This window comes from Marmota flaviventris, chromosome 8, assembly GCF_047511675.1.
Source record: "Marmota flaviventris isolate mMarFla1 chromosome 8, mMarFla1.hap1, whole genome shotgun sequence".
In the NCBI taxonomy this organism is placed as follows: Eukaryota; Metazoa; Chordata; class Mammalia; order Rodentia; family Sciuridae; genus Marmota; species Marmota flaviventris.
The window spans coordinates 10,778,883-10,806,274 of NC_092505.1; the positions used below are offsets into that span (position 1 = coordinate 10,778,883).

At 40.2% G+C, this 27,392-nt stretch overlaps 1 protein-coding gene across 1 annotated transcript; it reads left to right on the forward strand.

Moving 5' to 3' along the window:
- The first annotated feature begins 450 nt into the window (after window positions 1–450).
- On the forward strand, window positions 451–17,277 carry Epcip (exosomal polycystin 1 interacting protein). Its single transcript, XM_027929036.3, has 2 exons — window positions 451–525; window positions 16,554–17,277. Exon 2 carries the CDS (start codon window positions 16,564–16,566, stop codon window positions 17,275–17,277), a length of 714 nt encoding a protein of 237 aa, XP_027784837.3. The 5' UTR covers window positions 451–525; window positions 16,554–16,563.
- Window positions 17,278–27,392: the final 10,115 nt, after the last annotated feature.

Sequence of the window (27,392 nt, forward strand, 5' to 3'; positions counted from 1 at the left end):
GTCCATTTTTTTCCCCTCGGAACAACCACAATAGGATGGTTTTTACACCAGGGCAGGCACTTAGCCTAAGAAACAATTCATCAGGCCAAAAAGAGTGGGAAAATCATGGAAGTAAAAGTATCAAGGAGTCTCCATAGTCTACTTTTAATCCATTCAATTTCCTGCTAAAATAGAATTTCTTCCATTTGTGTCAATCCTTTGGGGTCAACATATAGCAGCAGTCCCCTCAGTTTCTTCTGAAAACTTCCCAGTTTAGAGCCCCCCAAAGAGTGGCCAGCAGTCTCTGAGGCAGGTTCCCTCCTGCTGTGTGGTTAATGAAACTGGTAGGCCAGCCGCTTCCTCCTGGTTGCCATGGAAATGACCAGGCCGCTGGCCCTCTAAAAACGGAACAGAACAGCAAGTGCGAGACCACACATTCCAGCCTGGCTCGCAGATTCCACCAGCTGTCAAGCCAGGGTGAAGGATCAGTGGCTAGGCAGAGGTCTGTGGAGCAGGGAGACAAGGCCCCGTCAGGAACTCCGAGATGTAAGTTGTTTCTCTGCTCTTCTTTTCTAAAAAAACATATCTACTTTAACAGACACACAGTTTTAAATAGCTTCACAATTTCTGCTGCATGGCAGAAAAGTTGTGAGACAGTTTGAAGAGCCACTGACAAGGTCACCTCTTTGTGGCTTCTGTGTTCTCTGAACACAGAGTGCACGGATGGGCGGATGGGCCGTGGTCACCATGAAACACTTTCTTAGGCTCCCAAGAATATGAATTGCTTTTTACTGAGATCTGCCTTTAAAAGGAAACGTTTCCAGTGTATTGAGCAAAGAATGAAGTGGTCTTCTCATCTAGTCCCTGAATAGATAGATAAACGCATAACAAATATAATGATTTTTATCTCTGTGGAATCTGAGCTTTTTGTTTCTATTTTAAAACATCTGCCCATACTCTTGTGTTACTCTTTGATGTGAAATGGCAATTAAATCAAAGATAAAAATAAATTTCTTTTTTCTTTTTTTATTGTGATTGCAAACAAAGAAAACTAGGAACTCTCAAAGCATCAGCTTATATAGTATTTTTTTTTTTGCTGTTTGTCTTTTAATAGTAATGTATTTACTGCCTGTTTATACATTAGGTTTTTACAGAGTTAACTCATTAGAAAAAAACAGAAAGATAGATACAGTAAGCTTAGATGAGCATTAGCTTTTGAATTGGATAGTTAACTTTTTTAAAAAAATTGTTTCTTTTATTTAAAAGTGAAAAAAAATGTTAAATAATGAATGATAAAGGCAAGATGGGAGGTGCTTTAGTTTAAATCCAGAAGTCCATACACAGTCCTGCATAGATTTTATTGTTTAATAAACATGTTTGGGACAGTTTTTTATCAAAAGTATTCTAGTATATTTTGGGGAAAGAAAATGTTTCAAAAGCTTTGTGTATAATATTTAGAAAAACTTGTCCTTGAAAAACACCAAAAAAACCAGACCTCGTTTGTTTGAAATTTTGTTTGAAAGATTTTTTAATGAAAAGAACAATCCTTGAGAAGTTTTTACTTTTTATGTTTAGACTGAATGATACAATGTTTGGAACTAAAAAATTATTTTTCATTCAATTTTTTTTCTGACAAAAATTGGGCATTTTCTGAAAATAATAGTTTTGATAAAGCATTTATGGAAGCAAGTACTTTTCAACAGCTGACTTGGATTTCCCAACTTATTTTTCCAGACCAATTTTTATTGCTTAAAGCTGGTATTCAATCAGCTTTTAAAATCCAGTGCCCAGTGGCTCCTGTCCCTGTGTATAGGAGGCAGTAAACTGGTGGGCCCCAGTGTGGAGAGTTAGGCCATGCTGTTCTATGGGCATGCGGCCAGGGGCAGATGGAAAAGCTGTGGTTTTGAACCTCAGTGGTACAGTCAACTGAGCATGTACCAAGTCACTCCAGGGGAAGACTTGACGGGTTGGCATTCATTGGCGAAGCCGTTCTCCCCAGGGCTTGTGTTGAGTAGAAAGATACAGTTGCTGAACTTCAGGACCTCCCAGTGGCTCACTCCCTTGGGTATGCTTTGTCCCCCATTCCATGCCTATGTTAGCAGATGCAGAGCTCAGTTCACAGTGTCCTCTGTTCTTAAGATGAACTTCAACTTCATTTTTTTTTTCAGTTTTCTTTTTTTAATGCTTTTATTAGTGCATTAGAGTTACACATATTACTGGGCTTCATGGTGACATAATTCGAAATGCATGGGATATAATTTGCTTCATTTCAGTCCCTTTCCCTCCTTTCTTCCCTCCCTCTGTTCCTCTTCCTCTATTCTACTTGTCTTTCTTCTATTAATTTATTGTTTTTAATTGGTGCTCTATAGGTATGCACAAGGGTGGAATTCAATGTGGCAGACTCATATGTGTACATAGCACAATTTGGTCAATTTCATTCCACAGCTCCTCCCTTTTCCGTTCCCCCCTCCTTACCTCCATCTTCTCTATGCCTCTTCATGCCTGCTATTTTCATGGGGTCTCCTCCTTTTTCCCCTTGTTTTGCTCTACCTTCAGCATATGACAGAAAACATTTGAAACTTGACTTTTTATGAACTTTGTAAATACTTAATTTATAAATGATTCTTTTTCCAAGAGTGTTTCTGAAAAGCTTATGTGTTATAGAACCCATTTAATTCCTTTTGTTGCCTACCTATTTAGTGTGAGATCTCTATAGACATTTTTAGTTGAAGGCCACAGAGTCTAGTAATGGGATGGAAGGCACAGGACATCATTTCAGCCTGCCTGTGATCCCTGAGTGGGAAACAGCACTGTAATTTCTGCTGTGGATCCTTGGAGTATATTTGGCTGTCTGAATTCAAATCTTGACCATTACTAACTAGAACTGGGACTTGGCACAAGTTATTTAACCGCTCTCTGAGTCTCCAATTCCTACTATGAAAATGGGACCATATTGTCAACCTTTAGAATAATTGCAAAGATTAAATTATATAAAACATGGGAAGTACTTAGAAAAATGCCTGGCACAAAAGAAGAATTCATTATGGGTTATTATTAATAGATAAAAATATATATAGTTCCTGATTTCAGCCAGTTTTCAACATATCTCACCTTTTTTATTTTTAAGCACATTGACTCTCATCAATGACTTTTTTTTTTTTCCAATGGGTTCAGTCCTACTGGGGGTTGAACTCAGGGGCACTCAACCACTGAGCCACATCCCCAGTCCTATTTTGTGTTTTATTTAGAGACAGGGCCTCACTGAGTTGCTCAGCACCTTGCCTTTGCCAAGACTGGCCTTGAACTCACAATCCTCCTGTCTCAGCCTCCCTCCGGAGTTGCTGGGATTACAGGCTCTATGACTATTTCTATACTTAGCTAGCTTAGCCTTAAGGACACAGGGCTGAGGAACAGTAACATTTTGATACAATAGCATTTCTCTTCTATCTGAATTTTCTTAGGAATTAAGAGTTGTGTGTTTGACAGATGTCTATTAGAAATCCAGGAAGAACTGTCAAGGAAAATACTAGACATATGAGCCTGAAACTTGGGGAGGAGATTAGGAGTGGGACATACATCTTGGCGAGTTGTCAGCACACTGGTGGCATTGAAAGCCATGAGGTGTTCTGCAGTCACCAGGAGGTAATGCCCATGGAGAAGAGAGTCAGGCAGGGTGGGAAGATGAGATGCCTCCCAAGGAGACAGAAGGAGTGTCCATGGGAGTATAAAAAAAACCAGGAGAAATGGGGTGTCCTGGAAGAAGAGAAAGTTCTCCACTCAAGAAGGAAAAAGGCAACCAGGTCAAATGCTGGTGAGAAGTCTGAAGATATGAGGCCAGGAAATTGGCTTTTGAATTTGATGTGTTGAGGGGTGGAAATCCCTGAAAACTTGATAAGAATGTTTCTGAGTGATGGCAACAAAAGCCTATTGAAGTGGCTCAAAAATTAAAACAGAGCTCAATGGTAGAGCATTTGCCTAGCACAGGAAAGGCCTCAGATTTGATTGCTGGCATTTAAAAAAAAAAAAAAGTCTAACACAAACCGGTTCTGACCTCTATATGACCACAGATTTGCTTATAAAAGCTTGTTTTGCAATCTATTAATGGGAAACTGACATAGCACTAAGAAAAAGAGGTCTGGGCCAAGTAAGAACTGTCAGTTATGTCCTTAGCCTCCCAAAGTTTCATGAAAGAGATGAAATTTAAAGACAGTTGAGGAAATGGAGGTGGTTTCTTGGAGAAGAAACAGATATCGTCTCCAGACCTAGCGGGCAGTGTAAGCAGCAAGAGGGAGAAATCAACTCTGGGTTGGAGAAAACATAATGCCACACACACACACACACACACACACACACAAACACACAACTCCTTCCCACAATGCCTCCCCTTTCTCAGTTTGATGTGTTTCCAGTAAAAGGATTACTTCCCATTTGCATTTCTTGAGAGGCCTGGCCTCCAGTGTCATTAGGGAAACCAGAATCTTCTCTGTGGCCAGAGATTTGAAGAATTCCTTTGGAGTTGCACCTGCACCATTTGATGGCCACTCAGCTTAACCCAAATTGTGATGCCCTAATTACCTACTGGAGCTCTGCTGTTGTCACTGAATTAACCTCCAAAGAGTCATCAACGACATCAGGATCTTTTTAATAAGCTCCGTATTTTAGACTAGTTTTAAATTTACAGAAGAATGGTGAAAATAGTACTTTGTCACAGTTCACAAAGAGCTGTTGATGCACTATATTATAAGCTGAAGTCCAGACGCTATTCAGATTTCCTCGGATCTCATCTAATGCTCTTTTGTGTCCCAGGCTCCCATCCACAATCCCACACAGCTTATACTCATCATCCCTAGGAGGCTTTTTAAACTCTTAGAGATCTTTCAAGAAAGCGATGAGATTTAAACGTTCTTTGATTCCAATATTTATATCTTAAACCACCAAAGGAAAACTTCATTTTTACTTATCTAAAATCTAATGGTGATAGGTTTAATGTGAACACAGATGAAAGGAAACAGCTCAGGAGTGACTTCTTGCAGTAATAAGTTCAAGGTACCTTATAGGAATGTAATATGTACAACTGAAAGGGGAAGGTCTGAATCCCCCTTTATTGTTGTAGAGCAGGTAATTAAAATGTTAAAGGCTTGCCAGCCTTGCCTTGTTTCTCATCTCCTAGCAAAGGGATTAGGGAAATCATTTCCTTGGCAACCTCACACGAAATGCTGGCCCAGTGATTTGAGCAAAGCTCTCCCTGAGTTAGCGATGTAAGACTAGACTCTTAAATGGTAGGTTGTGGGGCACTTTTGCAGCAGGGGCTGTTATAATCCCCTAAGCGAGAGCAGTGAAGGTAAGGGCTGTGTCATGCTCACAAATGTCTGAACCCCATTCGGCCAGCACGCTGTATTTATGACTCTTGAATTTACAGACTCGGCCAATCTCTGATCAAAAATATTCAGAAGAGGGGTTGGGGATGTGGCTCAAGCAGTAGCGTGCACGCCTGGCATGCATGAGGCCCGGGTTCGATCCTCAGCAACACATACAAAGAAAGATGTTGTGTCCACCGAAAACTAAAAAATAAATATTAAAAAAAAAGCTCTCTCTCTCAAAAAAAAAAAAAAAAAATATATATATATATATATATATATATATATATATATATATATATATATATATTCAGAAGAAACAGTGCATCTGTACTGAACATGTATAGGTTCTTTTTTCTTGTCATTATTCCCTAAGCAATAAAGTATAAAAGCTATTGATATAGCATTTATGTTTTAGTAAGTATGATATGTAACCTAGAGATGGTTTAAAGTATACAGGGGGATATGCATAGTTAATATGCAAATACTACACCATTTTATACAAGGGGCTTGAACATCCGCAAATTTTTTTATCCACAGGCTGTGGGGGTAAAGGGCATTCTGTAAGCAATCCCCTGTGGATATTGAGGGATGACTTGCTTATGTTTCCCTGAGGCCTAGAGACGATGTGTAACATCAGACAGCACAGTGACCAGGGGCCCTGACTTTGAGCTACTGTCCCCACTTGAGGCAAGTATTCCATCCTGTGTCCCCATCAGATTCTCAATTAACTTCCAAGGCAACCTCAAATCTAGACTAGGCTAATTGGTAAGATCAGAGGAGGTTGCCAGATGCCATTCATGTTTAATCATGGTGATAAAATTTTTGTTGAAAAATAAGACGAATTTTGCTTGCTGATTTTTTGTTTTGAGCCGGGACCTTACTATGTTGCCCAGGCTGACCTCAAACTCCAGGGCCAAAGCAATTCTCCTGCCTCAGCCTCCTCCGTACCTGAGACTGCAGCTACCATTCCTGGCCTGCTTGCTGATTTGATGACATGATACACCACACAAATCTTAGAGGCAAAAGAAGTAATAAAGGTTCAAAAACATGCATCTTTGACTTTGCTATGGTAGGATTTATTTGGATGATCTACATATTCAAGAAGAGCCTCTAGGTGTCAGGTAATATGCTAAGGACTCAAGAAATACTGTCCATAAGAAAACCGGGTCTTATTGCATCAGAAACCTGCCTTCCATAACACACCAGCAGCCAGGGGGTCCAACATCCAAAAAGCAAATTACTGGGTTAAATCAATATGTAGTTGACTTCAATGTTCTGCTTTTCAGTCTCTTCTTCCTTGACTCAGTCTAGAAGTTCCTGAGAACTTCAGTCTTTTTTTATGATTTAGTCAATCTACTGCCAAAGTTGTGATTCAGTTGATACCTGAGGGGTTCTGGCTTCACCAGAAGGTTAAATTGACACTAATTGCTTGTGTTTGGTTGGCTTGTGCTCCTCCCTACCTGATACAGCTCCCCCATCATTCTGTCTGCACAGTTTAGTCCCCACCAGTTATTTCTCAGAGCTCCCAGGAGCATCATGCCTCTCTTCTGCTCATCCCTGCCTCAAGCTCTCAGGCATCCCCAGCACTCTTTCTTCTTCCTTCCTCAACTGTTTTTACTCATGCAAACAGCCATCTGGAGATGGTCATTCTGAACTCACAGGAGGGATCCAGATGCAGAAGATTAGGCTTGGCTGTGGGCAGGAGAAGTGACTACTCTGTGGCAATGTCAAGTTTGGACATTCAGAAGAACCTTAAAGGAGCTCAGGATGTATCCCACAAACTCATGATCCAGTCTGGTGAGGGTAATAAGCCACATGACACAATCGCAACATGGCGTGGCCTGGAATAAAAAAGGATGATTTGTTTTGGTCCAAAGAGGTGGTTTGATGTGATGACTTAGTTTATTCATAATCTCCATGTTCATTTCCTATTGCTGCTGTAACAAATTCCTACAAACTTTGTGACTTAAAACAACATGAATTTTATTCTTCTACATGTCTGGAGGTCAGACTGACTGGGCTAAAGTCAAGGTAACAGTAGGACTGGCTCCTTCTGGAGCCACCAAGGGACAACTATTCCTTGCCTCTTTCTGTTTCTAGAGGCTGCAGTTCTCCTGGGCTTGGGGCCACATCACTGCAATCTCTGCTGTTGCCTTTTTCTTCTCTGTCTCCTGTGTCCTCAGGCCCCTGTGATTACACAGGACCTAGCTCATCAATCCAAGATCATCTCCCCATCTCTAGATCCTTAACTGAATGACATCTGCAGAATCCATCTTACCAGATAATGTCACATATTCACTACTTCCAAGGATTGGGACATGAACATCTTGAGGGGCCATTATCAATCTATTACTTTATTAGAAATAGGAGAGCAGAAGTGACATTTTGATTATATCCCATACTCTCACTATCCCTTTAAACATTTTATACAAATTCAAATTAGTAGAAATGGGATCTGGACAATTAATTTACATCAATTAATTCCCAGGATAGCTCACTAATAATTTCAGAACTTCTCTTTCCCCACAATTTACAGAGGGTAGTTGTAAATCTGATTTAATTTGTTATGGTAAAAACCAGGGAAAGAGACCTTTTTGTTTTATGCTGAAACTGTTCTCTAGCCATTTTTTTTTTGTATAGTGATGCAGTAAATGAATTAGTTATTTGGATTTCTTTGAGGTGGCCTCTGAAGATACCTTGATGGAGCATACCAACACAGCACTGTTAACATTATAATTTTGACATGGCAAAATATTGCAAATAATGCTATAATAATATGGACATTGTAGCATGCTTATGAGTAGCAGTAATAGTACTTATAACACTTATATACTGTGTGTATAAATATATATGTCTATGTATATATATATATATATATATATATATATATATACTTATATATTATCCCATGCATCTAGTTTTGCTCTTGTAATCACATGCCACACTGAGAGAAATAAGTATCAGAAAAGCTCTTAGACTGGCGTGACCACATATCACCATTAGACATGAACAATCACAAAGATCTTTTAAATTATGTCCTCTTAAGACCTAATTGCATGCTTGAAATTTAATTTTGCTTCAATTTCAACGTATGGAGACATGAATTTTTAATTTGCTTTTTCTAAGTAAGCAAATATATCAGATGATAGAAAATAATTTAGGTTCTACTATATAAATCAAACAAGATGCCAATCACATAAAAATCACCAGAAGGTCAGATCTTGCTTCTCACAATGAACTTTGTAAACCACAATAAAAGGGAAATAATTGCTCTTGTCAACAGAGTAGCAGATTCAGCGTCAGGCACTTGCAAAGGCATGTGAAAATTTGGTGGCTTGTATAGGAGTGTGCTGTTGTGGAATGTGAAGAAGAAAGAAAAGACAACACTTATTACATTAAGAAAACATTGGGGAGAGACCCAAATTAACTTAACTTTCAACGTCATAAGCTTTAAAATATCAAACAACAAGGATATAGCTCCCCGCTTTTAAATATCATCTTACATAGTGTTTATCTCCAACCTGCCTCCTGCAGTGCTTTTGTGGAACAAAGCCAAAATAAGAAAAATGCTAGAATTCTCCTTTCTCAATAGGGTTTCAAGGTCCTGAAACCCTAAAACCCTCACGTAGTGCCCCTGTGACCATCTCTTCCATGAAACCCAGAAGAGCCGACCTTCTCTTTGGCCTGGTTGGGAAGGGAGATTGCACAGCCATAGACAGATTGACAGACAGACAGGTGACCACTAACTTCTAGGACTTAGGGAGGAGTCTCCACCCCCCGCCCCCCAAGTATCCCATCTGAGTCCTGCTATCCCTCTAATGAGGGCCAAGGTAGGGAGGGATAAGGCTAAATGTGTAAAGAACTTTGGCAAGGATAAGTTGGTTTAAATTCCTCTAAGGCTTAAGCAACTGACACTAGACCCTTTCTCAGGGTAGGTTTTCAGTGCTGGGCACCTGGAAGGAATGGATGTAGAGGATGATCAAGGAACCGAGAGGAAGGCTCTGCAAGAAGACCCTGGGAATGGAGATATAATTTACTTGCTTCATAGCCTGCCCATAGCTAGTCCTCATCAGCAGCTGGGCTTGCTGCCAGTCTAATCAAACCACTTGTAAGGGTCCGGTGAAGCGTCGGAGAAAGAGACCACCAAGTGACCACTCATGCAATTGGCAGAAGGGGATTTATTGAGATTCCAGCATGCTGGGGCTCCGTGCTCACTCAAGAAGGGAGAACAGCCCAGAGCCCAGAGCAGGGGTTGTGCAATGCTTAAGTACACTTTTTGGGGAGGGCGGGACTTTACATACATCACAGTCTCCTTTAACAAATCACCATACACCGCGGGAAAGTCAAACAATAATTCCTAAACATGATTAGTTCATTCATTGGCGGGAACAGGTCAGGCTGGAGTGATAGGTCATTCCTAAGGAGGGGGTTACATTCAAACTGATTGGTTTGGGCCTTGAATGCCTACGTGACAAGACCACACAGAGCCCTTAAGTTATTAAACAACCAGGCGATCAGGGGGAATATCTACTGGGCAGTTCGAGTATTGTCTTAACAGCTACAGGAATTTCAGGTTTTGCATGTAGCATAGGAACTTAACAATACCTAGTCCTTTACATTTTAACTCAGGCCTTGCAGCTTAGAAACTTTACAATGCCCAGTCTTTTACACTTTAACTTTTACACTTTAACTTCAATTTCTTTTACCCTTACACACTCAGGGCCTCCTGTCTCTGAGGGTGAGCTGTGCCTTTCAGATGGCTATCAGAGAGCAGAGCGTACTTATCTAAGAATGAATTCCCAGGCAAGCTGCATTGGGATGCTCAAAAGGAGACAAATGGCTCCCAGTGTGGCGCAACTGGACTTTCCTGCTTTCTACACCACTAGTTCCCCCGGAGGGATTCAGGCACACTCACTGGAGGAAAGAGCCTCGTGCTCACCCTCTCCCTCCTTAAACATACTTTCTTGGTCTCTCCAGCCACTCAATGATTCCTGATACTGAAATAGTTTTATCCAGAGAACTTAGTGTTGGGAATTTGCAAATAGATATAAACCTTCAGAGAAAATGCAAAAGAAAAGTGTTTCCTCACTTGGAACTCTTTGTCCTATCTGTTTTCTTCCCCCAATTCAGTCTCTCGCAGACAACCCCAGTTACCTTCCTCCAGCATAGATCTGATGAGGTCTCCTCTGTTGCAAACCTGCACTGCTTCATTTTTGCTTCTGCAAGGGCCTCTGAAGGAGGGACACAGCTCTGCCAGTATCTTTACTTTTTATCTCATTAAAAAAAAAATTCTACCAATCGTGGATTGTTTATAATATGGATAATATATAAGTATGTTAATGCATGTGTGGCCTTTGTAAGTTTAAAAATTATATCTATGGGGGAGGCATAAAGTTGCTGCTGGCATAAGGTCTAATCACCTCAGCTTGGCCAGCAAGGTCCAGCCCTGTGCTCAGCCTAAGGGTCCCCAGACATCTGATAGGTGCCCTGAACACAGCAAGTGCTTAAGTTATCCTGAGGTTTTGCTCAAGTGATTCCTGTATCTGTGCTGCCTCACCTGTCCTAACTCAGCCCCCTCCCTGCTGGGCCCAAACTGCACCTGCTTTGGGAGTCTTTCCTGTTATTTCCAGCCCAACACTTCATTTGCATCTTGAACAAACACTAATGAAGACACTGTCTCCTGAGTAGTTGCCCAGTTGTTTGTTCCCAGAGCACATTCTACATCCCTTGGGCAAATTTCAAATCCCTTGGGGGGCAGGGCGGGGCGGGGGGCACAACATCTTCCTTTTTGATTTCCCATGAGTTACGATGTCATTGCCTGGAATTAAGTAAATGTTCTCTACATGCTGATTTAGAGAATGTCATTTTTCTTTCAAGAGAAGAGGATGTAAAAAGCTAAAGTTGCAAACTAACATTAGCACTTAAGGGTAAATGAAATGCTGTGGTGAACTTCCAAACATCTGTACTTAGGATAAGAAGGCCTATCTTCCTCTGACATCAGTCTGGAGTCCTTGGAGGAGACGGGTGTGCTCTGCTCCATAGAATCTTTCAGAGACTCGAGTTTCTAGCTATAGTTCTACCATTTCCTGGGACCCTCAGGTCCTCCACAGAATCTTCCACCATATGCTTACTGGTCAGAATTCAGTTCTATATCACCATTTCACTACAAGAAATTTAGAAGTAAAGTCCAGTGGTGTGCCAAAGTGGGAGAAGAGAATGAGAATTGGTGGGCTTCAGAAGTCTCTAATAGCCCCAGATTATAAGACACAATTACTGGCTTTATGGAACCATGACAAAAACTCAGACAGTGTAATGCATCCGAGTTTTTCAAGAAAGTTGCTGAAAACTATATATAGTCATTACATGTTTAAGCCTTTAAATTACTGAACTATTTAAAAACCACAGTTAATATTCAGAATCAGCTTAAATGTTGTTTTTGTATTGCAGCTGAAGAAACCTCAACAGTAATTCATACTAGCAACTAGCTGCAGGAAGGCAGAGACTTCTGAATTAAGCAGATACAGACATTAGTTACTTCAAAACAAATTCCACACAGATTCCTTCTCAATCTAGGATTACACCCAACATTTAGATCATGTTTATATTTGGCTCCAAAAGGAATGTCTGAAACTGTTTATAAGAAGATTATTACTAGTAAGGAGATACTGTGTTGGTGGGAGGATGGCATTTGGACCATTTGCCCTAAACAGACTTGAAATGTCATAAATAATGATATTTTCAATTCTATAGACTTTTTGTGGAAAAAAATCTAGTGACATTCTTCAAATCCTTGTAGCAATTAAAAATCAAATGTGAATTAAAATTTTAATTCAGAAGTGAGTTCAAGTTGAGACCAGAGTGATTTTTCTTTTAAAGGAGAAAAGGCAATCAGAGAAAAGACCTAAGTGAAGAAACTGGGGAGATATGAGGACCAGAAGAAATTAATGAAGTGCTACAACAAAAAGCAGACAGTCAAATATAAAACTGAGCCATGGCACTGGGAATAAGGATGGAAGAAAGCCAGGGCCTGGACACCCTAAGGAACACACTTTGAGCCAGGACTTTGGTAGCAAACAAGGAATTCTCTCACAAATGCAGTCCCCACAGTGTTCCCCTGCAAGTATCCTTGAAGATTCTGAGAAGGTGAAAATGAGGGGTCTTCCAGTAAGGAAGACAATTTAGAATCCTGGGACTATGCCACAAAATGAGTGTATTTGTCCGTTTTCTGTTACTATCACAAAATATATGAGGCTTGGAACTTTACAAAGAAAAGCAGTTTATTTAGTTCGTAGTTTGGGAGGCTGAAGATCCAAACAGCCATAACATCAGCTCTGGTGAAGACCATGAGCATGTGGGAAAGAGAGATCACAGGTTGAAATAGAAAACCAGAGCTCAGAGAGAGGTCAGGCTCACGTATATAATAATCCTCCTGGAAGAACTAACCAGAGTCCCTGGAAAACTACATCAATTCCTTTTGAGGGCAGTGCCCTTCATGACCTAATTACTTCCCTCTAGGCCCCGCCTCTTAAAAGTCCTGCCACCTCTTAACATCATCAAGCTGGGGACAAAGCTTCTAACACATAAACACTTGGGGGGACAAACGACATCTAAGCCACAGTGGTGGGACATGTATTTGCATTCTTGGGGTGTATTTCATCAAAGTGGTGCCCATTTTGGCTGAAACTGATAGGAGGAAGGTGGTCATGCTCACCTCTGAGTCTTGGCTGCACCCAGGACTGTTCAGCTCACCTTGCCTTTGTGTGGTACTGCTCCCTGGTTTCATTCATACAACTGACAGTTTTAAAAGTTTTTTAGTCCGTTGGCATTTGGTAAACTATGTTTTTCCATTCAATTAATAAAAATTGTTGGGTCCTTGCTAGGTGCAAAGCTCTGTACAAAGAAAGCACTGAAACAAAGAGTATAAAGGCAGATAAGAGCCCTCTTGAGGGGTTCTACCCTAAAGATACATTCAAACAATAATGACAGTGTGGTGTGACGATGTCTATAATAACATTTTGTGGGGGGAATTACCTGGGGTTAGAAGATGCCATGCTAAACTAATAGAAGAGGTAATATCTAAGGAGGGGAATATTTCTTGAGTGTGAAAAATAATAAAAGGAAAATTACCTATATAGTTAGTACAGGGAGACAAGAGTTTGAAAAATCAAAAAAATAGGACAGAGGATTGGCAGACTATGGGGCTGGCAGGCACCCATGGGAAGGAGGAGTTAAGAGTTCTCTTGGGCTGGAACCCTCTAACCTACCTTGGCCAGACACATCATTTTCTTGGCAGCCAGCTTTCTGTGCCCCATCATTGAGATTTTCCCCCTATGCCATTATCTGAGGCCCTTAACGCCCCTGTCATGGGCAGGGGAATAGCAAGGTAGGAGAAACATAATTTATTCATGCCATTCTGCTTATGCCGTAGTAGAATCTGTCCACAAATCAATAAATATACAGTGAAACGAGGGTGTTCACAATCTATGGTTCAACACACTAAAGAAAGAAATTCATGGCAAACTGATGGAGAAAAATGTCTAACTGGCATCTTTGTGGTTACCCCCGTGCCTGGTTACCAGGGGTATTTGCCTCAACCTGGGTACCCTTATTGAGGCTTCCTGCATCTGGCCTCCTTGTTCTGGCCTTTGGGCTCCCTGATGTCCAGTAGGCTGGGACCACCTGAGGTCTACTCAGGGCCCCGACTTTTGGGAAGTTGTTCCAGACCCACATGTCCTGGCAAATCAACCTCCTTCCCTTTCCTGCCTTCTCCCTCTCCCCTGCGGGTCTTTGAAGAGAAGCAGCACCTGAAAGACTGAGGCAGACTCCCCCTCACCAGGTTGTGGCTGATGAGTGGGTGCTTCACCCTCCCTTCCCCTTTGCAGCCAGGGGTCTGAGGGGCTAGTGGTATTGTCAGCATTCCTGGTTCTGGGAAGGCAGGGTTACTGGGACGTCAAGTCCCAGAAGTCTCTGACAGAATCTGGGACAGCTGATCATCTAAAATTATCTTGCAATTAATAAATTATTCTCTGTTTCTTACTAAGTGAGGGAGTCACCAACACATTCTAACGCTGTTCAAAACCCTTAAGCCTCTTACTCAGGGAGAGCGCTTGTTCTCCAAGTTTCTCAAAGTTCCTTCTTTTATTACAAAATGGACCCGTTGAGATAACCTTTAAGAAAATCTTGTGTCAACTTAAAAATAAATACAAAGTGCTATAAACCACCTTATCCAGTTCCCCCAAGTAGAATTTAATCTATCTGTCTGCTATTCTTATAATCATCTCTATGTTCAGTAGAGCCTTTCTCAGTTCAGCCTTGTCTGTCTTCCTCCTGTGAGTAGGAACCCTTTGAGGGAAGATCCGGGTCTTGTTTATCTGTTTTTTTCTGCCCCATGGGCTTGGCCAGGGCCTGACACAGCACATGCTAGGCCCTGCCTACCTCCTGATAGAGTTCTCTCCCCATTTCTACTGCTGCAGCTTCTGGGTCCTCATGTGCAGGCCTGGCTTGGGCTTGGGCTTGGGCTCTGATGCCACAGCCAGTTGCAATTAGAATCAAGTCCATCGGAACATAAGCTCCATTAGGGTTAGTCCTATCCTAGGTTAGGGCCATGTCCCTACAAAGTGCATACCACCTAATAATCTCTCAATAATCATTAGTTGAGTAAATGAATGAGTGAAGGAAGAGATGGAAGGATGAATGGATGGATGGAAGGAAGGATGGATGGGAGGATGGAATAAGTTACAATTGCTGGGAACCAAATCTCATCTTCTGTCCCAGTTTACTCAGCTGAGCTTCTCTTTTCCTCCCTGTGCTCCAGTTGCCTGGTGATAGACCTGTGCCTCTCTACCTGAGCTCTGGCATTTTTAGCTTTGCCTCCCATGCATTTCCTACCTCCTCATTTCACCTCTTCATGGCCTCATCTTGCGCCCTCATGTCTGCCTCGCCTCCTTCCCACTGTCATCATGCTCTTCAGACACTTAATGCGAGCATCGACTGTTCCCTGTTCCTTCCTGTGCTGCTCTTTTTGATATCTCTGGGCCCTCCTAGTCACAGTCCCATTCCAAGTATCAGCCTCAGTCCCATTCCAAGTATCAGCCTATCTATGGTGTGCCGTGAATACAGATGGACTGAACTGTATTATTTGGTCTCTTGTCTTCAATCATAAGGTAACTCAGGAGAAATCTGTTTATTTTTGCAAAACTGAAATCAGATGCCTTCTGCCATGATGCTTCTCTTATACCAGTGATACCACAAGAGAGAAGCACTCATCTCTTATACACCAGACACTGTGGGGCATTTCCTCGCTAACTTGACATTGGTGTTACTCTTTACTGGGGCTGTGGCTGTGGCTCAGCGGTAGCGCACTTGCCTGGCATGTGTGAGGCACTGGTTTCAATCCTCAGCACCACATATAAACAAATAAATAAAATAAAGATCTATCAACAATTTAAAAAAATTTTTTTAAACAAAAATAAAATGAAATATATTACCTATGTAGTTCCTTTAGCAGTGCTTATATATTGCTTAGTTTTGGGCCCCACAATAAATTGAAAAAAGTCAATTTATAAAATTTTGGGGGGATAAGAGTAGATAAATAAAGATACTGTGATTAATATTGGTGGGTAATTAGCTTTTTCATTGTCTATTAACCTAGTTACAATTGACTCTGATACATAAATACATTTGTAGAGAGCCAGGAAAAAAGATGAATGGGTCTATAAACAGAGTAATATGCTCAGGGCAGTAAAAGTTTATCATTAACCAAATGTTTCACTTACGACATTGAACATGCTATGCTGTTTAGCAAGCAGTGAGTGGGTAGCTCCCAAGGAACTGTTTGTCTCCTGAATTCCGGGAAGTCAGATACTGAGGGAGAGGAAGGCCTGTGTACATTGAGGGGTTAACGAGTACTAAACACTAGTAACTGGATGTTTGGAGGGTGTGCGCATTCCCCTGCCACAGATGGGATGCCGTAGCTGTCTTGGCAGGTTAGTCTCATGGTCAGCAGACATCACTAGGAGTCTTCTGACTTCAGAAAGAGTTCAGCTTTCTGGCTGCTGCTTCTCTTGAGGTTCTGAGATGAGACCATTATTGCCTGTGTTTATTAGAATTACAAGAGAGAAAAGTTTTCAACTGGTAATTTAGGGGGCTCCTTTTTCTTAAGCTGAGTATTTCTAATGAGAGGCTGTGATAACAAAGCTACATATTTTCTTTCAGGTGAGTTCCAATGAATTGGCCCATGAAGGAAAAACAGGAACACATTGGGCCACACTGCACGAGAATGGCACCACCTTCCAGACGCTGCCTCCTTCTGATCGGTGCACTGGGCGTCTTTGCATTTGACCGCTTCACACAAGGTCAAAAGAACAGCACACTAATTTTCACAAAGGAAAACACCATCCGGAACTGCAGCTGCTCTGCAGACATCCGGGACTGTGATTACAGTTTGGCCAACCTGATGTGCAGCTGTAAAACTGTCCTGCCTTTTGCAATAGAGAGAACCAGCTACCACGGCCATCTGACCATCTGGTTCACAGACACAACTGCGCTGGGCCGCCTGTTGAACTTCACACTAGTCCGGGACCTGAAGCTTTCCCTGTGCAGTTCCAACACCCTCCCCACTGAGTACTTGGCTATTTGTGGGCTGGAGAGACTTCGCATCAACTCAGAAGCCAAGCATCCATCCCCAGAGCAGAGTTTACACATCCATAGTGGTGGGGACAGCAACTCCAAAGAGAAGCCAGTGTCATTACACAAGGGCTGGCAGACATGTATGTATATATCATTCTTAGATATGGCTCTTTTCAACAGAGACTCATCCTTAAAATCATATAGTATCGAAAACGTTGCTAGCATTGCCAACAACTTTCCTGACTTTTCTTACTTTAAAACCTTCCCAATGTCAAGCAACAAAAGCTATGTGGTCACAGTCATTTACTAACTTTGTCATTGTGTCCAACCTCTAGGAACTTCGACAAATGATGGATCATTTGAACAAGGAGTCTGGGAATAAGGTCATGAGACAGCTATTCCTACTCATAGCTGTGCCTTTTAACCCCCAAACTCTTCTCATGGCAGAGCCACACATAAATAACCAGCTCTCTCTGCTCTGCTCCATGCTCAGCCTTGGCAGCTATTTTGAAAAAGAAAGTGAAAAGAAACAACAACAAAAAAAATGAACTTGATTCAGTCTGGAGACTTGTCTCAAGGGCCAGTTAGAACCTAGGTCTTGGCAACTGGGAGCTTGTCAGACCAGAAGAGAAGAAAGCAGTGCACACCGGAAACAGCTTATTGGGGCTCATTATAGAGTAAGACATCCCCCACCCCCACAGAAAGGCATCTTCTTTTAAAATACAATAGTCACCCTTTATCTGTGGGGGAACACATTCCAAGACCCCCCAGTGGATGCCTGAAACTGCAGATAGCACTAAGCCCTACCTATACTCTTTTCTCCTACATACACATTCCTATTATAAAGTTTAATTTATAAATTATGCACACTTATGGATTAACCACAATAACTAATAATAAAAGTAGAACAATGATAACAATACACTGTAATAAAAGTCATGTGAAAGTGCTTCTCTCTCTCAAGGTATCTATTACACTGTATTCACCGTTCTTCTTGTAATGATGTGAAATGATACTTAAAGGAAGCATCTTAGGGCAGGAGCATCATGTCCCTGGACTTGAACACTCAGGGTCACTCCAGGTGAACTGGGCTGCACGAAATAATCACACAGAGACAGAGAAATACCTTTTTCTTTGGGTCCTGTGACAGCTCCTCTGACCTTAGGGGTCTGCGGAAAGAGAGAGAGGAGCACGTGCTGAACCATTTTATTGGGAAGAAGCCATTCATATTAGGCAAGGGGTAGGATTACAAAGGAATAGGTGAGTGTAGCTCAACCCTGGCAGGTGACGCCTACACCTGGAGCCATGCCTTGCTCTCTGAGCTGGGACAATGCCCAAGTCACCATGAAATGCAGTGCTTGGTCAGAGCCTCCTGCTTCAGGACTGGAAGGCGTGGTCATTCACAGCAGCTCCCCACACAGGAGGAGTGGGAGATTTTAGCACATCACTCAGGACAACTTGAAATTTAAAACTTATGAATTGTTTTTTTCTGGAATTTTCCATTTAATATTTTGAAATGATGGTTGACTGCCAGTAACTGAAACCACGGGCGGGGGAATTGTGGATAAGAGGAGAATTCTGTACTGCTTTAAGTTTTTTTTCTGCTTCGTTTTGTGACATTGTCTGGAATTCCCCTCAGTGGAGAATGGTAGATATCAGAAGTTTGGGTTTCTTTGAACTCCACAAAATGTCTAGGATCTCTGAGGCTAATATTTTCCAATATCTTGCTAAGAACAGATGCACTGAGAAATGGGAGTTTCAAGAGCATGATTTTGGAGGGTGGGATAAGGTAGAATAGGCATAGATAGGGCAGGAACTTGGCACCCCAAATGAGGGCAAGGGTTCTGAAGAGGGGGATGCAGAGGTGAAAATTGGAGGGCACAAAAAATAAAATAACTGCATATTGTATCTCAAGATGTTGCTTAGAGCAGCCTAATCCCAGGGAAAGTGTTCTTCAAGCCCTTCTCTTTCACATCCTCCATTCTCTGAATCTCCCAGCTTTGTCTCGCTTATTCTACTCCCCCCACTTTTCCTCTCATTTCCTCTTCCCTCTTTCCTCCTTGCTTCAGAAATTAGAACTTAGATTATTATCAGTCGAAATATTAAACTTCATTAGGGGCTAGCCTGGGAGTCTAATAATCACTTCTTATTCCCATGGAGAAGGGTGCTCAACATATTATTAGTGTGTGTCGATCCCATGCTGGGGTTGAGCCCCAAAGCCTCATGCACACTCGGCAGAGGCTCCACCACTGAGCCGCATGTGCTGTGTGCAGTTCCTGGTAAACTTTACTTTTTTCTTTGTCTTTGATAATTAACAAAAATAAATTTTGGTACTCAGACCATTTGCAAATTCAAGATTGGAAAGGTAAGACACTTTATGTGACCTGATGAACACACAAAAAAATGGTGTTATGTGTGTTGATAAAAGGAATGAAAGCAACATATTTTTTCAAATCAAATTGGTTCAACATTACTGAAAAAAACCCTTCACCTCACAGAGATACAACTTGCCATTACAGTAGAACAGAAAGAATCTATGACAACTGTGTTCAAATGTTTACACTCAAAACACAATGATGTCAAAATATTATTGCACCCATGATTCCATAATGATAAAAAATAGTTTGATATGATATCCCAGAGATGGGCCACTTTCATTACAGATGACAATCATCACTTTTTTTTTTTTTAACCTTAACATAGGGTGACTGAAGTAATCTGAAATTTCTACATTTGCTTAATTGGTGGGGGATTTGGCCATTCAGGCTAATTAGCATGAGTTTATAATGTCAGTGTTTAAATTAGGCCAGAATGCAGACCAGAGTATGAATTTTAATTTAAAAAATGCAACAACCTCATTACTGCATTGTACTTCAGAAGTAACATTAAATTAGAAAAGACAAAGAAGGGGGAGAAAAGGAGGAGAAAGAAGACAAGTAAGGCATAAGTGAAAAATAATAAACATATCTTTACTGTCATTAGTTATGGAAAATGTAACAAATTGGATTTTAATGAAGTTTTATTAATGCATAAAACTAAGTGATGTTATAAATTATGTACGTCCTATAAAACCTATCATTTGGTAGCTTTAAATAGTTTCAAAACCCTTTCACATATGTTTTCTTAGTTCTTATGAGAAATCATTGAGAGCTAATGAGATTTAAACCAATAGAAGGTGGGATCTAATTTAGCTATTAGTCAAGGCTGAGGTTTCCAGATTTCTAACTGCAACTGTAGGTTGGGTGTTGCTGTTGTGGGATAAATAAGGGATGGAAAATCCACAGCACAGACATGGTAATAAAGGGAATTCTGCACTCAGCAGCAGGGTCGGAGGAAAGCAGGGAGTGGTGGGATGGCTGTAAACTGAGGGTGTAACTCCAGTGGCTCAGCTGCTGCTGAGTGCTGCCCTGGAACACTGTGGGACCAGATCTGATGCTTCAAAAGAATTCGGAATTCCAGCTTTTTATGTGAAAATTTGCAATTTGCAAATGTTGACATGCCATTCAGTTTTTTTTTTTTTTTCATAACATCATGTGGTCAACAAACTATGCTAATACTGGACTGGGGCCAGTAGCAAGTTGGTGAAAGTTTAGCCACCATTTAAAAAAAATCTATATCTCTATCTGTATCTGATTATATGGGTCTATATACAGATACACACACACAGGTATCTGTATATATATATATATATATATATATGTATATATATATATATGTGTGTGTGTGTGTGTGTGTCTATATACAGATATATATAATGTACATAGTTCATTATGAAGTATATGCTGTACAGAATTTGAAAATGATAATAAGTATGTATTATTCTTTATTAAGACTTCTACAGCACAATTAATTCTCAAAGAATAGTATGCTTGATTTTTGTCAAATTCTCATATCTAAAACCAACCTAGAGTTGCAACCAATGAGAAAGTGCAGTTCTGGCATGAATAGTGATTGAGATTTTCATTTATGCTGGGAATAAGAGCAAAGTTAAACAACAAAAATACACATGGGAACATTAGTTGTTAGTTGATGATGTAAGTAACTTCTTTGCTAAATCAAGTGATAGTTTTCAAATCCTGGAGGAGTATTTCTTCTATCTGGGGGCTATCTATAATTTAAAGGGTATAGACATGATTTAAGTTTAATCTACATTTTTTATCATTTTCAACAAAATAATAACTCAAACTCATATATGCAGTGCTTTTCTGATTTCAGTGTTTTAAATATTGTCACTACAACCAAACAAAAGCTACCAAGAAAACACAGAGTTGAGAACAGACGCACAGTAGGACACCATTAAATGACATCCTCTCAACAGATGCAATAGGTACAAATAATATAAAGAGCATTATAGAAAAGTGTAGTAAAATAATTAGGGAGCCATGAGTTTTAAGTATTTATTATCTTCATTTTATATGACTTATATAATTGTAAGTTTATATAATTTAACTTTTAACAATGACTGTGCTTAACACCCAGCTTGGAAAATTTCTAAAAATTTGCCAATGAGGTCCTGCCAGCCATATAAGTCCATGCCACCCACTGGCAGAAAGAGATGCTGAAGGATCTACATGAAGACGATGAGTTTAGGGAAGGGAAGGAGAGTCGATTCAGTACAGAAATGCCCATCTTCTCACCTTCCAGACCCACAGGTGGAAGTCTTAGGGATTAGCAACCACCCTACATGCAGTAGTCCACTCTTCAATATGCAGAGCAGTGGTCCCAAAAGTTCCTAACGTGGGAGATGGTGGGGTTGAGGAATTTAAGATCTTATGAGAAAATATGAGTTAAGAGCTAAAACTCTTCAGTCAAACTACAAAAGCCCCCACCCCAGAAAAAGAGAAAGGAAACAAAGGAATGAAGAAGAGATATGAATGATATTTTATGCAAATTAAATTGGTAAAGATGGGAATCAGATAATCAATTTCAATTTCTCAGACTTTCTCCCTGGTAATTTCAGGACCTTCCTTTGTCCATAATTTACAGGAAGAAGTTTAGAAATTTGATTTGATTTGTTTCAGGAAAAATGAGGTGACAAGGTCCTTTATTTATGCATTTGAAGTTGAACAGAGTCACTAATCACAACTCAGTGGTGCACAAGGTTGGTCATGATTTACTCAGTTCATCTCCAGAGAAGCAGAGGATCTGCAGAGAGGAGAAGGAATCATAAAGCCTTACTGACTTAACCAACACAGCACAACCAACAGACAAAGTGGAAAAAATAGCCCCAAACTTAACCCAATTTTTAAAAATTTTGTACATGTGGAAACAGAAAGAGACTAACAATCAAATAGGAAAACGGGGAAATAAACATTCATGTGAGATATAATTCAATAGCTAATAACTGAATTTAAAATTACCTTTATTAAAAGAAATGCAATGAGATACTAATATTTCATCCATTAGGTTGGTAAAAAATAGTTATTTGATATTAACTTTTGTTGTGTCTGTAGGCAAATACATATTCTCACACAATGTTGGTGGGAGAATAAACTCAATTTGAAGTACAATTTAGGAATATGTCTTAAAATGAATACAAGCTTGAAGCCAATGATTCTGTTTCTCCATATCTGCCATAAAGAAACGTTCTTCCAGAGAGAGATATATGTCAATTAATAAAAATCCATTTAACCACTCACATGTCAATTAATAAAAATTCACTTAACCATTCACCTATAAGCATATTTTTCATATGCATATTATACTTCAATAAAGAGTTTTTAAAAGAAAACAATGAATAACTAAACACTTGGGTAATTGTCATCTAGAATTGATAAATATGAACACTCTGTCATGTTTATCCTAAGATTTTTTAAATGAAAGAAATAAAACACTATTAGTTTTTAAAATTGGAAAACAATTATGAACTTTATATAGTAGGTTTGTTGTTGGAAGTAGTATTGACACCACAATTCTGAAACTGTATTGAGTGTATTGTAGGATCGTGCAAAAGAGTAGATATATTGAAGTTCTGAGAGATCTATTGTTCTGTTAGAAATATGAGTTGAGGGAGGGAGAGGGAGTGGCCAAGGATATTAGACTAAACTGGAGGTATTATACAAGCTCATGATTTAAAAAAATTTTTTTAAATTACCAGCTCATGAATTTTAAGACATGTTAGTAAAAAATAGTTATTTGATATTATATAATTTTATCCATGGAGAGGACCTAGACATAATGACACTCTTGTGGCAAAGAGCACACCCCACACCCAAATTTTGGTTTCTTCTATGTCATTTCCTATTAAGACAAACAAATATACAAAAACTATGATGATGAAGAAATGGCTGATTCCAAAGGGCAGAGCTGCAAAAAATAAGGTGAACCTGGAATACCTTACTGGGTCACTATGAAAAGCTCAAAAAGTTGATTGGGGACCTATCAAAAAGATACAGGGGCCAGCTTAAATTATTCTACTGGCCATATCAGGGACAATCTTGACATCAAATAATCAATTATGGAAGTGGATTGCAGTGTGTTGATTTGAAGAACATTCCAGAGCCTATACTATTCACAAAATATAGACAAAGGTTGGAAGAGGGAAGAAAAAAATTCTGCTATACAGAAGGATAACTAATAAAATATATGTGCATAACAGGGTAAGCAAGAACAGGAAGATGGTTACTGTGATCTTCATTCATGTAACTGTCACAAGGCATACTGGTTATCTATACCTCTTGCCTCTGTGGCCCATTCCATGTTCCTCTAGCTCCTTCAGCTGGGATCTTTACCTGCTGGGATAACCCAAAACTTTCTTCCTGAGGGGTGTGAGCCCTTGGCAGTCCGGCCTCAGCTGAATTTCAATAGTCTTCCATTAAAAATTTCCTCCAGATATGGAAATACCAGTAACTGACCCCTAGAACTCCGTAGGTTCCAGATATGTTCTTCACTACCCCACCATGCTAGAGCAACCTTATTCTCCTTTAATAATAAGGACAAATCACCCAAGACAATACAGTAACCCCCTTTCCCCTCTGATGATTTAGAATCATGAAATGCCAAAAATAGCCAGGGTACATACTCAACTGTCAGTTAAATGTAACCTTCATTGTGTCTTCTGATGGAAGCATTTCTTCATTGAATAAAAACTCACTTTGTAGATAAAGCCCAATTTGCAGAGACAGGAAGTGAACATTTTTAAATGATTAAGTATAATAGAAATGACACTACCACTTCCAGTCCTGGGTTTTAAGACTTATGTGTTCTCACTATAGAGTTAGAATTTTGAAATATATATTACATATATTCCACAGAACAGAACCCCAGCCTCTCCAGCATTTTCCCAGCTGGTGCCATGGCTAAGTCTTCAATAGGCCACTCCAGTGTGCTACAAGATATATAGCCCTGTATATTACACAGGTTCTTCTGGGTAATGAGATGAGTGGAAACACTAGTGCACTATGGCAACAGGAGCCCCCGAAACACTTTTAGCATCAAAAAAACTGGCCCCTGGTCAGAAGCAATGTTCTATATGAGATAGCATTAGGTGAATTAATGGCTTCACTAATTCCATGGAAGGTGGTATTGGCAGAAGTACTAGAGACAGGAAGTACATAGAAAAAGCACCTATTTCACCCAGTGAAGGAAAATTGTTGTCCCCTTCATGATGGAAAACATTACTGTAACTAAACTGATTCTCCCAGGAAATGTTCCAAATTGGGGACTGGTAGCTGCTGTTGATGAGTTGGGCACTAAGCATTTAGATTAGTGAAAGGACATACTTGTTGTTCAATCCATAATAAACCTTCATCTCTGACACCATAGCCACTTTATGAGACCACTGCATAAGCAATGGAATAGAGGCAGACTGATACCCAGGGAACTAGTCATCATATCTCCTGGATTATTGAGAGCATTTTTTTTTTCAGTAAGGTGACTTTAGAGTACCCATCTAATCACCAATATCCTCCTACTTCTGCCTAGTCTGAGAGTCTATGTGTATAACTTTTCCCCATATCTCCCTGTCTTATTCTTTCCAAATCTCTGACAATTCACTTCAGCCTTTTAAATCCAGGGTCCTGTGAGAGAATTAACTCCCATAGAAAATAATGTGACATTTCTCAATTTTACTGAGGGTGGAACATAGTCAGATGCACAAAAATAAGTTAATTATAGATTCATAAAAGGTATAAGTTCATTTGTTATATACAATGGATTTCAAAGAGCATTAAGACTTTTAAGGAATTCCACCTCGGGAGTGGTGATCCACTCAAACCATCAGTAAATCATGAGTCAGTATATATCTCCCCTTCCAGCTATGACTCTTTCTAAGCAAAGCAGGAAACCAGATGAGTTGCTTGAAGTTCTGCCTACTGGGAAGATTTTCTTTTATCATTCTTCTGATCTGCTCCTAATGGGACTGCAGTGCTACTGAGTCCTCTTCCAGATGGGGCCATAACAATGTGAAACTGTCTGTGAACTAGAGACTTGGATTCTTTTTTTTTTTTCTTCCTTAATCAGTTGGGCACAGGGAATTCCTAAAAAGGCCATATGTATGGCTTGAAGGAAGGGCTATGGACATGAAGAGTGGCAATACAGACAGAGTAAACACTGGGAGCAGGAGTCATCTGCTTGTGCAATGTGCTTATGTCTGAGATCTGCTAGCTCTCAACAAGGTGTATACTACTTCCATTCATTTATACAGTACATGTCCAACTTTATGTTTTGGTAGATCAGATAACCTCAGCTCATTTGGGACAACTAAAATCATATGGTCATTTGGCGTTCTAAAATAGACACTCATTCTCCATTAGGAATTAGGGCAAACCAGAGCAATTGCTCAAAAGGAGATTTATTTGCCACTTAATTGAATTCAATAAATCTATTTAATACCAGATTCATATTAATCACAGGGCTTAAGATCATCATAATCATGAGAGTATTTCAAGCCATGGAATTTAATTTGATCCCTTAATAAGACAATGAGAAAGAAAGCCCAAAGAAACATTTGAAAACGTGGGGGTCATTTAAAGAATATCTACTGAAGGGCTGACAATGTCAGTGAAGAAAGAAACACATGATAAAGGGATGTTTGGAAGCAGGTAAATGTTGCATAGCCAGTTTTCCATAATAAAGCAGCTCTGATTTGAGGCATTTACTGATTTCCATGGCATAAAGTCTCCTACCATGGCCAATTTCAAGCAATGAATGTGCTGTCACTGAACCTGGAGTTGAGAAGAGACACAATCAGTTCTTTCAACCCAAAGGAAACAGCTCCAGCACACAGTGTGATTGTCGTGCTTCAAACAGGAAAGTGGGCCTATCAGGCTACAAGCTGTTGATGGGTCCAATAAGATGAACCCAGGGGTGTCCTCTGGACTAGCAGAGGTAAGTTATGGGTGAGGTTGACCAGATGAGTGTTGGTGAAGTTGCTGGGACAGGACTGACTGGAGTGGTTTGAGGAGTGAACAGGACATGAGAGTGACCTGCAGGAATGCAGACAAATGTGTGGAGGAGTCTGGGTGTGAAGGAGACCAGGGAAATGGAGCCACAGCTGGAGAAGGCCAAGGAGGTGTCTGGATGGAACACATAGTTGCGCATGCTGATGGGATGACACAGCAGAAAGGGTCCATGGGACTCTTAGAAGACAGAAGGTATGGGTATGAGGGTCAGGTTCCTAAGTGAAGGAGATCCGGTGCACAAGTTGTCAGATTAATCTTCGAGAAGAAGAGGACACTTTCATTTCCATGAGCAGAGGAAAGGATGACAAGGACAGATGAAAGCAGGTTTGCAGATCCCATTCCCTTCAGGGGCTTACCTCCTCAGTGAAAAGTGACATGATATTGTCATAGTATGAAGCACTTTGAGAGGAGGATATACATAAATAAGCATCTCACGATATGGAAAGTCAGCTTACCAAGAAGACCTACTATGAGTGCTGGACAGATGCACTTGTTGGAGCCCCTCATATGTGCAGCCTCTTCATTGCCATATATTTTAAAGTCTTTACCATTGGATTATTAGGGTGATAGGAAGAGGAACTGATTTAAAAAGAAGAATCACATGATCACTTCCAGGTTTTTAACCAAAAGCATCTTTCCTCTTGCTTAAAAACCTTTCCTACTTCTCTTGTTGCTCTGTTAGGAGACATTAGGTGATCCACGAGTCGGTTTTGTGCAATTTGTACTTTGCTAGAAGACTAACATCTTCTGTAGAATTTCAGCTGTATTGTCATTAGGTGGTACATACTATTCTCTCTTAATTTGGCCTCTTCTCTATTTCTAATCACACCTAAAGTTATGGGATATGTGTGTGTGTGTGCGCACATGCATACACGAGCATGCGTGTGTGTGTGTGTGTGTGTGTGTGTGTGTGTTGTGCTGTTCCTTTATTAGGCTTATTAGCTAATTTTCTTTGAAATCCCTACAATTTGTTTTTGATTATTTTATAATCTACTAATTTGTCTTTGAATATTCCTATTTCCTA

Excerpts from the sequence above, each read along its gene's own strand:
- Epcip (XM_027929036.3), top strand. The coding sequence starts at position 16,564 with ATGAATTGGCCCATGAAGGAAAAACAGGAACACATTGGGCCACACTGC.